Genomic DNA, 10,673 nt, shown 5'->3' with positions numbered 1-10,673 from the left:
TTTCCCTCAATGATCCCCTTCTCACGCCACAATCCATTTTCAATGCCCCTTTCTGCTTAAAAAAAATCCAAGACGTTCATTTCATCGCTCCTCTTCAGCACTCTTGACTTCTCGCCTGGTCCAAAGTCTCAACATATCAGACTCAAGCTTCGTTTCGGGCACAAACTTTCTCTAACGTTCTTCAAACTCTCAGGGTTAGTTTTTAAGGTTGGCACACTGAGGACCATCTTGGACCTGGCTGTATGCAAACGAAACCCCAGAGATGCCGTCCTCTGCTCAGATGAGGACTTCCATCATGTCTGTATCTGGAAACTCTGGCTTGTGGAGCAAGCTGCTCACTCTGCCTTTGCTGTCGGCCAGCTTCCCATGGCTTGAGTTCTCTGCAACAAAAAGAAGAGAAAGTTGGTCTTCAGCTCAAATTCAACAGCAAATTGTTCAATGCAAATATAAACCCATTTTTTTGGGTGGTGGTGGAGCACATTTTCACTCTATGTCCAACATACTGAAAGCCAAATTTGATCAGGAGGCAGAGAACAGGTGATGCTGAATTCTCTGCACAATGACAGTCGCTGTGTTGGTGTGCACAGACCTCAAGAGCAGGCATAAAGACAGTATTTAAGAGACACAGACCAAACTACTTCTTTAGCTGGGGCCCTAAACAGGTATTTCTGAAAGGTCTACATCACCTTGCCAAGTTACCACTTGTCATCTGATCTGTGGTAGCTCTCCATATGTATGCTCCTATTCTGCATCGAGTACAAAATTCAGGAGTTTAAAACACCACAAAGGCAGTACACAATTAATCAGAAAGGTGCTTTGATCTAAAATGTATTACTTTGCCAGGGGGATGGGCTAAGAGAATGTATATGGCCAATTATCACAATGTATGGTAGATGTTGTTAGGTGTTCATCACCATAGTTCTCGAAAGTCAAATTCAAGGAGAAGGACGACTAATTTCTCACAAGCAGGAAGAGCTTGAAAGGCCATTTTAAGAGTATGTGAAAACAAATTCCAGTCTGGATTGCCCAAAACACAGTAATCTAGAGCTTCAAGGAATCAGTGACATTCAGCCCTATTAATGATACATGACATATTTTTCAAGGGAAGGCTTGCTTTTGAGACAAGATGAACGTGTAGGAAACTGGCTTTTTCCAAATAATGTGTGTAAAAGAAATGTCTCCCTTGCTAAGGCTGCAAACCACCAGTTTCCACCTTTCAAAAATAATTAAAATTCTATTTCTTTACGTCCTTGCCCCAAAATCTCTACTTTCTCCTTACTATTTCCCCCCAGATTTCCTTTAAAAATTAGGGAGAAAATGGTGCCTTCACTAACCATGGTTTAAGTTGAAAAAGAGAGAAGAGTGTGAGTGCATGAGTTGGTGTGGAGTGTTTTCAAGATGTGAAACTCCATAATTTTATCTTTGGCAGCACGAATAATTGCACTTGTTGGAAACAAGAAGTTTTACAGAAGCTGCTGAGCACAAAGTTCTGCAAAGCCAGACCAGGCAACCATGGGAAGTTCTCTCCCTATGATTTTAGTTTCCCTGAGAAACCTCCCCACCACCTTACAAACTGTGAAGGCATCACTCTCCTCCATCAGCACTGGGGTGTCTCTGGGGATCCGCTGACAGCCCTGGGGGTGCTGGCATTTCACACTGGCACAGGGATCTGGCAGAGCTCACCCAGTTTCTCTCCAGCCACTCGTGCCCCCGGGGGCCGTGGGGCCGGGCTGTGCGATGGGGTGGCACCCAGCCGCCCCCGGCCGGGGAAGGAGGCAGCGGTGGGCCAGAAGAGCTCGGCGCTTTTGTCCGTCTGGGTGCTGCTGTCTTTGCTGCCCGTCTTTGCGTGGGAGGCTGCGGGCGCGGGGACAGGCATGCAGGACAAGGAGGGCAGCGGAGGAGGCAGCGAGGGTCCCGGCGGGTGCTCGTGATGCTCCTTCCCCAAGAGCAGCCCTGAAAACACGAGGTGGTCAGTCACATCCTGGCTTTTACATAAAGTGCTGTCCCCCTGTCCCACCCCAGAGATAAAAGGCACTGGGTCTGGATGTGTCTCCAGTCCTTTAGCTCAGCTTAGCTTTTCCTCTTGACACTACCTGTTGCTCTTCTCCTGACAAAACCATGGTACTTGCCTAGAAAACCAGCTTTTTGAGACCAGCTCTCCCTTCTTCACGCCCACCCCAGTGGTACCCTCAGCACAGCCTCACACACCTCCATACCCCCTGTCCCACGTGGTCCCAAACCATAGTCCTGCACTCATTTCTCTGTGCTGCTGCATCTCATCACACACTCCTACACAAAGGGATGCTCACCCTCTTGTTTAACTGGGCTTCTGTTCTAGCCCAAATTTGTAATTTACTCCCACAGAATTGCAAACATCATCTGCTTGTTTCTGGTAGGCTTTCCCCCAACTATGGCTTTCTATAATCAGTGCAGGATGATTTAATATAATTAAAGATATAATTAAGATACAATGTAAGGTTAAAAAAGAACTATATTTTGACTTCAGCACAAGGACCCACTCTCTTCCCATGGAAAGTGCTCTGGAAATGAGCCACTGGGGCAATGTGTGCCACAGATCGGGACAGTTTTGCTGAACTCAAGCAGAATTAGGATGAAGAGATGGATAAATCAAAGCTTAAGCAAAAACCGAGCTCACCTATGCTTCCCTTCCAGATCTTCTCTTCCTTCTTCTCCTCAGCTATCTGGTTGCTGGTGAGGGAGGTCTGGCGTGAATGCGTGCCCGTAGCAGCAGCGATGGAGGGGACGGAGCGAGCTGGTCGCAGGCTGGCGCTGTCGGCTTTCCCGGGGTCCTTCCGTGACCGTTGCTGAAGGACCTTGATCATGGCATCCTTCTCAATTATTTTTGCATGGAGATTCTTTATTCTGCCAAAATATGAATGCCTTGCTTACAGGAATGGAAGAAGTGTTTATACAGGCAGCTCTCCCCATCCTGGGGCCGCAGGATGGGTCCTTGGGTACATGCCCGGCTGCTCTGTCCCCTCTGGTTTTGAGTGACTAGGACAAGGCAGCTCCCACCAGTTCCTCTGAGGATAACCACGCACTTCAAATTGGGCAGCATTTCTACCTATTAAGCCAAAACTGGGAACCGTTTTCTGCACAGTTAACTGAACCCATCTATTGCTGTGGCTTTACCAACCCAGCAGAAGCAGTGAGGGCAGTATCCTGAGCAGGCTGCAGATCGCTGCCTTCACCAGAACACAAATACACAGGCCATTTCCACCCCCATAATACACTGGGGACAAATCTGGAAAACCTCCTTTGGCAGGCTGAGTTAACCCCACAATTCGGGTCTGTCGTTAGCTGCAGTAAAGACCTGCTGAAGCAAGTGGAAAGGTTCCCTTCAGTTTCTCTAACAGCTAGGCTGGGCTCTTGCTTCTCCCTCACTGCTGCAGAAACGATCAGCACATGGTGTGCAGAGCCGAGCAAAGCTCACTGCTTCTCTCATACAGACCCCAAAGACTCTCAAATCACAAAAAAATAGGATTATCTGAGGCTTTTTCCATGAAAGATTAACACCAAATCATACCAAAAGACTACAAAACCATATTTAAAAAAATTAACAGTGCATGTACAATATGACAGCCAGATGACTCTAGCTTAACTGTGATGTACAATATATAGTCCAATGCAACTGCATTTTGTGGAGCACTAAAAGCTAAAATGCTGCATCTGGAAAACCTATGCATACAAGGGAGATAGTTAGGAACTTCCAGTTGGCGTTAGTTTTCATAATCAGATGTCTAATTTGCAATGAAAACACAAGATCCTAATCTATCTTTAATGAAGCCAATGGCAAAACTCCATTACTTCACTGGAAGCAGGATTAGTTTACATCTGTGAGTGGAAAACACAAACCAAACCCAGTAAAAACAATCATTGATATTTTCCACAAGCAATAAATATACCTTTTTATAAAAGTGTCTGCAGACTAGTGTTTTTGTGGGGAAGCTGACAGTGAAGAACAGATTTTAATTAGTTTTTCATAAAAACCTAGAGGAATATACACACTTTCTTGAGCGATTTTTACTCATCAAAAGGCCAGTTTTCCCCAGGAAAAAAGTCTGGATTAAAAAAGCTGCCCAGGTCTAACGCTCATTGAACTACACAGCCATATGTCCACTTGTGTGCCGAAAATGGAGAAGTTTCTGCAACAACAAAGGTTGCTCTTGCTGACTGCCTGAGCCCAAAAAAGTTTATTTTTTATCTTCTATTTGTAAATGCATCTTTTTTAGTGGTGCTCGTGATGCTAAATTTTGCAGGTTTGTTCCCAAATGCCAATGTGACTGTCACACAACTTGGATGTGGGAAACTGAGTGTATCTAGAAAGAGCAATAAGCAGGCAAGGAGCGAAGAGCGAGGCAAAGGCAAGCCCTCAGGTTGCTGATTATGTAGGAGTGGGATTACAACTTCAGTTTTTACGACTAGACACTTTTGTTTCCAGAGAGGGATTTTCACTGAGATTAAATAAACATTCGGCCTCCTTGTGTGCCAACCTACTTTTAATAGTGGAACAGCCTCTGAGTTGTAAGAAGGTTGTTTTTGGCGTAGAGAAGGTTTAATGGGAAGGTAGGGAGGAAGTTACCTAATGACAGCAACTCTTCAATCCTGTTTTAATGCTGAAGAGCAAAACTAAGTCAAAGTGAAGCTAAGCCCATCCTTTCCATGCATGCATGAAGGCACAGAAGGGCATCCTGGTTTACCTGAACCCAGCCCAAACCCCACGACAAGTAGGTATGGCACAACGGCCCCTTACGTGTACTCCATGTCCTGGCAGCGCCGGTTGGCTTGCACGATCTCCTCCTCCTCCTGCCAGCCCCGCGCCTCCAGCGCGCTCTCGCCGTAGCTGCCATTGCGTGAGTGGCTCGGGGCCGAGGTGTCCCTGGCAAAGCAGTTCAACACGGTGAGTCGGGCTCCTGAGACCGTGAGGGTGGCTTTTGCAAGTGAGATCAGCACTTGCAAAGAAAACTCCAAACCCATGTTTGAAGAGCAAGCTAGCGATGGTTGCCTGCAAAGCAGACGGCTACCGGCGGTGGGTCAGGTCTTCTTGCTGTGGGCTACTCTTGGCTTGGGTCTAGTCATTAATGCCATTAATTAACTGGGCTCATGAAACAAAGAGCAGGCTGAAACCATGGGTGACCCACACGGGGTTAACAACCATCCTGAAGGATGGGGTGTAAGACATCAGAGGGACTCACTCACCTGGGAAATGGTCCCAAGTTAACAAGACTACATTGGGAAAATTGGTCCCAAGTCAACAAGATTACATCACAAACAAGAAACAAAATTGTACACTTTGGAAGGTGAAAAATAGCACTGGAATTGCTGCCTAGACAGGAGCACAGAAGAAAAGGATCATTCCGAGTCACACACTTAACCACATTTCAAAGGGAAATCTTATTTTAGGATGTTTTCAGGGGATTTGGCTTCTAAGAAACTGGAGTGGGAAGTTAATTATCCTGTCCTCCTCAGCACTGCAAAGCCCTGCTGCAGAGCCTTGCGTGCCTTTGGGCACCATGCTTTGACACAGACAAACTGGAGACAGCCCAGACAAATGCAGTGGGAATGGGAAGGGGTTTACACTAAGACATGTAAGCAACGGCTGAAGGAAGTAAGTTAGTTCAGGCCAGGGAAGATACAACAGGGGATAAGTGTCTTCCAATATTTACAAGGCTGTTACAACATCAACAGTGATCTGTTGTTCGTCATGCACACCTGGGAAAGACAAGAGTAAATTGAGGTAATTTGCAGTATAGAGGTTTAGCTTAGCTATCAGGAGAACCTTTTTTAATTTGAAGCTTAATGAAGCAGTGAAAGAGGAGACTTAGGCCACAAAATTTCCCTCGTTACACGTTTTTAAAACTAGGCTGAACAACAACAACATTGCAGACTGTGGGATGGACACAGCCATATACCAACAGTCCCTGTGTGCTCCATCAGTGTGCTGGGGAGGAGCTGCCTTACCTATACTGTGTAATTTGGCAGCCCAGGACTTTGCTGTTGAGGCCATTGCTTGAGTCTGGTGCCTGGATTTCATAAACTTTTGGACCTGGTCAGAAGGGTAAATCCTGTCTTAAGTGACAATTATACCTCACTGGCATGATACCACAGAGAGATGCGTTAACCATGGTGGCACAACTCCGCAGGAAAAGGCAAGCAAAATCCAGCCTTAAGAAAATATCCATTCCTTGTTAATCTCCCACGCTTTCTGCAGTGAAGAGAGCTGCCCACTTGCAGCAAGGCCACCTTACCTCTCTGTTGCAGCGGTGGCCGCAGCATTCATGGCAAAGTGCCTGATCGTACTCTCCTCCAGGTACTTCTGCTCCCACTTGGTCATGTCGGCTTCCAGGGCCAGGATCCTCTCCTCCTTCTCCCGCACCAGCTCCATCAGGGCCGGGGTATTGTGCTCTGGGAGGCTGCTCGCCTGGTAGCTGCCCTGCCTCTGCCAGTGCAAACAGCAACAGATATTCATTCCTTGCCAAGTACAGGAGCTGCTGGTCCTTTTTTCCCCACATCTTCTTGGAGCACACAAAGACATCCCCAGGGCAGGTGGAAATCCCAGGCTAAAACCCTTATGTTGCAAGAGGACAGGCAGGTTGACCACATGTACAACCCCAGCACACACTTCTCTGGACCATGCTGAGAGAAGTAGGGGTCCATCTGCTCCCTGGACACGCAGGGATTTCATGGGATACCCCAAGCCAAGGGAAAAGGTAGGGAAAAAAGCTGGTAGGAAAAAGAAGCAATGAAGCTTTAAAAGATATTCTTCTTGCTGGGACATCATCCCGTGGCTGGGCAGTGATCTGCACAGACAGGCAGTTATTACCAGAAGGTTTATATATAAAAGCTGAAAAAAAAGCATGTAACCTAGCTACAGGTAACCTATCCTGGACATGGACTTATGCCTGTCTCTTCTGGAACATTAGTTCTCCTATCCTCTCTGTGGTGCAGAAGATAACTTTCTGACTGGAGGGGCAGAAGATCCCCAGGTGCTGCGGGGAGACTCCCATGGGATGCTGACAAGCAGCAATGGGTGCATAAGCCTTTGCATCTACACTGCAAGGAAAGCATTTGCCCAGGCAGGATTTATCCCACCCAGTTACAGGCACTTAACTGAAGTGCCAAAGCAGCACAAGTAGCTGCCCCGAGCTCCTTTCACTGCTGGTGGAGAGCAGGGGAGGATGGAGATCCAGCCCTTGGCTCAGCAGAGGTTGGGTGGGATGAGCCCGCATTGCGGGGGGAAGGCATGAAGCTCTGGGAGAAGACAGTAGCAGTCAGTGTTTTTTTCAATTAAAAATGCAAGAGATTTGTTACACTCCACAGTGCACAGCATTGTGTTAAAGGGGAAACTGTGTCTTGAGAGCATCAGCTTCTCTTCTGTGTTACACCACGAACTTCCACTGGCAAAGCGGTTCCCTGGCACAGCACCAGCATACCAGAGCAAGGGCTGCAGCAGCCGCTTCCATTTTCCAAACCACATTTCCTCCTTCTAGACACTTATCTCCTGCTTACGGGAAACCAGAGATACCAGGGGAGGGCTGTAGCCTTTGCCTTTGGTGTGGTAACAATATGTTTGGAAGCTGCTTTCTGGAAGTGCAATACGGAGCAGCCCTTAGGAGCAACAGCTGCAACTCTGCTCCAGCAAAAATCAGCACTGACACTTCAAATATTGTCAAATCCCCAGCAGGAAGGCAGTATTTTGGAAGCACCGTCCTGGTCTGCAAATGGCATCTTGGGACACTGCAGGTGCCTTTTGTCTTCATTCTCAGTCAAAACCTCTGCCAGTCCTGCACGCTCAGCCTGTGACACTAAGTCAAAGGGGGTTTTTTGTCCCAGCTCATGCACCAGCGATAATGAAGATTTGCCATGAGGACTCAGTTACCAACAAGCCAGGAACAGAGGAGATTCTGACTCGCTATCTTCTTCTGCTGACCCCGGTAAAAAGGAGAAAAAAAGCTCTTTTTTTTTTTCTCTGCAATGAGAAAATATTTCAGTAGATATAACTGATAACTCAGAGATCATAGAATCATAGAATGGTTTGGATTGGAAGGGACCTTAAAGATCATCTAGTTCCAATCCCCCCGCCTTCAGCAGGGACACCCTCCACTAGACCAGGTTGCTCAAAGCCTCATCCAGCCTGGCCTTGAACACTTCCAGGGAGGGGGCAGCCACAACTTCCTTGGGCAACCTGTGCCAGTGTCTGAACACCCTCACAGTGAAGAACTTCTTCCTAATATCTAATCTAAACCTGCCCTCTTTCAGCTTAAACCCATTTCCCCTTGTCTTGTCATTAGTAGCCCTTATGAAAAGTCCCTCCCCAGCTTTCTTGTAGGCCCCCTTCAGGTATTGGAAGGCTGCTATAAGATCTCCCTGGAGCCTTCTCTTTTCCAGGCTGAACAGCCCCAACTCTCTCAGCCTGTCCTCATAGGAGAGGTGCTCCAGCCCTCGGATCATCCTTGTGGCCTCCTCTGGACTTGTTCTAGCTGCTCCAGGTCTCTCTTGTGTTGGGGGCTCCAGAACTGGACGCAGTACTCCAGGTGGGGCCTTACAAGAGCGGAGTAGATGATAGCTCTGAAGTAAAAAGTCGGGGCATTTTGAAGCAAGATGATTAATTGCAGGGTTCTGGCTCATAAAACAAAAAGTATAAATAGTGAAAAATACCCCAAAGTCTCCTCTCAAAGCTGATAGGTGAGGTGTGAAATCAGAGCACCTTTCTTCTTAAAACTTGTTAGAGGGAATTGGTGCAGGCATTTGAGAACTATAGCAACCCAAATGCGGTTGCTGATTACAGTGCCAAAAAAAGAAATTAAAAATGAAGCAATCAGTAAGTTACAGAGGAATTTTCTGCCAAAATGAGCAGACGCAGCCTGAACTCCCAAGACAAGGACTTTGTTGACAGTCCATCCCAGTTACTTAATATAATCATTTGTCTCTTATTCCAGCCCAGAGAACAAAACCTTTTCTAGTTCTACTTTTACCTTCACTTCAATTTTAATTGTATTTTCTCAAATGATCTTTCATTTACACCAGCATTAGCATGTCATACCCCATGTAATTTCTTTTTTAAACTGGAGAGCAGGCTAAGGGGCAATTGAGAAAAGCTACTGGAAGAAGACAGCAACAGCAAGCCCGTGGTGGACAGGGCAAGAAAGACTTATCATACTGATACAGCAGCAAGGAAGAGCCAAGATGGATGGGAAGGGTCTCCAGGGAACAGAGTGACAGTGATACTGTTGGGGGGTGCTGGGGACCTGCCCTGCCCTGGGTCTGCCAGCAAGAAGGACACGTTCTTGGCCACCTCATGGCTCTGCAAACCACTGATATTGCCCATAGAGCTGTTTCCCAGCCACATCCTGCTGGCAGGATCAGACCCTCTGCTTTCTGGCAGCACAAGTTCTGTGCAACAGCTGCTTTGGGCTCCACTAATGGCTCATAAATAAGGAAGGGTTATTGTAGCAGATGCATTTCATGACAGAGATAAGAGTGAGCCCTTCAAGAGTTACGAGAACATCATGCTTTGCTTACGATGCTGCTGTTTCTTCCCCAAGTGGTGGTTTGATACACTCAGTACATCTGCCTGCCAGTGTCTGTGTATCTGGCACTCAGGGCTGGCTGTAACCGGGAAATCCTCCCTGCAACCCCCCAGTGCTTTCCCCCATTTTCACAGATGATTGGACTTTGGGAATCAGGGATTAGGGAGAACGTGAAAGACCAGGTTACCTACCCAAAGGAATAACTGTGCACAAAACACAAGCATAACACTACCCCTCTGAGGGCACAGGGCTGCCAAAAAAACAAGGGGACAGAAATGCAAAACTACACTTCTAGCCAGTCTGGACTAGACTGATTTTAAATAATTTACTGTCTGAAGATGATGACGCCACTGGATTCAGTGATCCTTATGGGTCCTTTTCAACTTCAGATATTCAGTGATTCTATGATTTGTCTCGAGATCTGTATGGAGAGAGGTTTCTGTGAAGCAAGTACATCATCTCTGTCCAGAATGAATACTGCCCGAGCCCTTGCTCCCATCTAATCCCACATCATCCCATCTTGCTTTTTCAACAAAAGATCAGCCAAGATCTGTGGGCTAATTCTCACACCCATATGCAGTGCACCTTTCCTCTCCTTCCTTGGTGTGGAGTTGATCTTGCACAGTCTCTGACTGCTGGAGAGAAACCTGGAAGGACATTCTCCTCTCAAAGGTGTGGGGGGACAGGTAGGGGCAGAGCTCTGCCTGCCCTTGGAGAGAGGAGCCAGGACCTCCCAGCCCCGCAGCAGGCAGGGGTTGGCAGTGTCCAGCAGCCCCACTGCAGAGCTCTCCCACCCTCCACTGAAGTTCAGGAGTTAGAATCATAGACTGGTTTGGGTTGGAAGGGACCTTCAAAGATCTTTTAAGTCCAACTCCCCTGTCATGGGCAGGGATGTCTTCCACTAGATCAGGTGGCTCAAAGACCCATCCAACCTGGCCTTGAACACTTCTGAACCCCATCCAAAGGAAAGGCTTAGGTGGAAAGCCCAACAAGCAAGGTGGAGCCTGGCAGGGCTGCGAGTGACTGTCCCTCTTTAAAAGCAATGCCGAAGGCGCCGTGCTGGGGTCCCGCACAGGCCACCCCGTCCTCACCTGCTGCATCCGCAGGGAGTCCATCTCCCGC

The 10,673-nt window shown here is 47.5% G+C and overlaps 1 protein-coding gene across 1 annotated transcript in view; it reads right to left on the bottom strand.

Annotated features, from left to right (window-relative positions):
• Nucleotides 1-251: 251 nt before the first annotated feature.
• Nucleotides 252-10,673, bottom strand: part of LOC104524792 (angiomotin-like protein 1) — a gene marked incomplete at its 5' end in the record, with an annotated part of 16,589 nt that continues 6,167 nt past the window's right edge. The window contains 6 exons of the mRNA XM_010167780.1: nt 252-380; nt 1,684-1,953; nt 2,657-2,883; nt 4,775-4,900; nt 6,270-6,460; nt 10,643-10,673. The exon at nt 10,643-10,673 is cut by the window's right edge and continues 23 nt beyond it. Coding sequence (XP_010166082.1) covers nt 277-380; nt 1,684-1,953; nt 2,657-2,883; nt 4,775-4,900; nt 6,270-6,460; nt 10,643-10,673 — 949 coding nt within the window. The remainder of the gene's footprint in view (nt 381-1,683; nt 1,954-2,656; nt 2,884-4,774; nt 4,901-6,269; nt 6,461-10,642) is intronic.

The sequence above is a fragment of the Antrostomus carolinensis genome, unplaced genomic scaffold (assembly GCF_000700745.2).
Source record: "Antrostomus carolinensis isolate BGI_N321 unplaced genomic scaffold, ASM70074v2 scaffold1120, whole genome shotgun sequence".
Lineage (NCBI taxonomy): Eukaryota > Metazoa > Chordata > Aves > Caprimulgiformes > Caprimulgidae > Antrostomus > Antrostomus carolinensis.
This window is presented reverse-complemented; position numbering and strand designations above follow the sequence as displayed.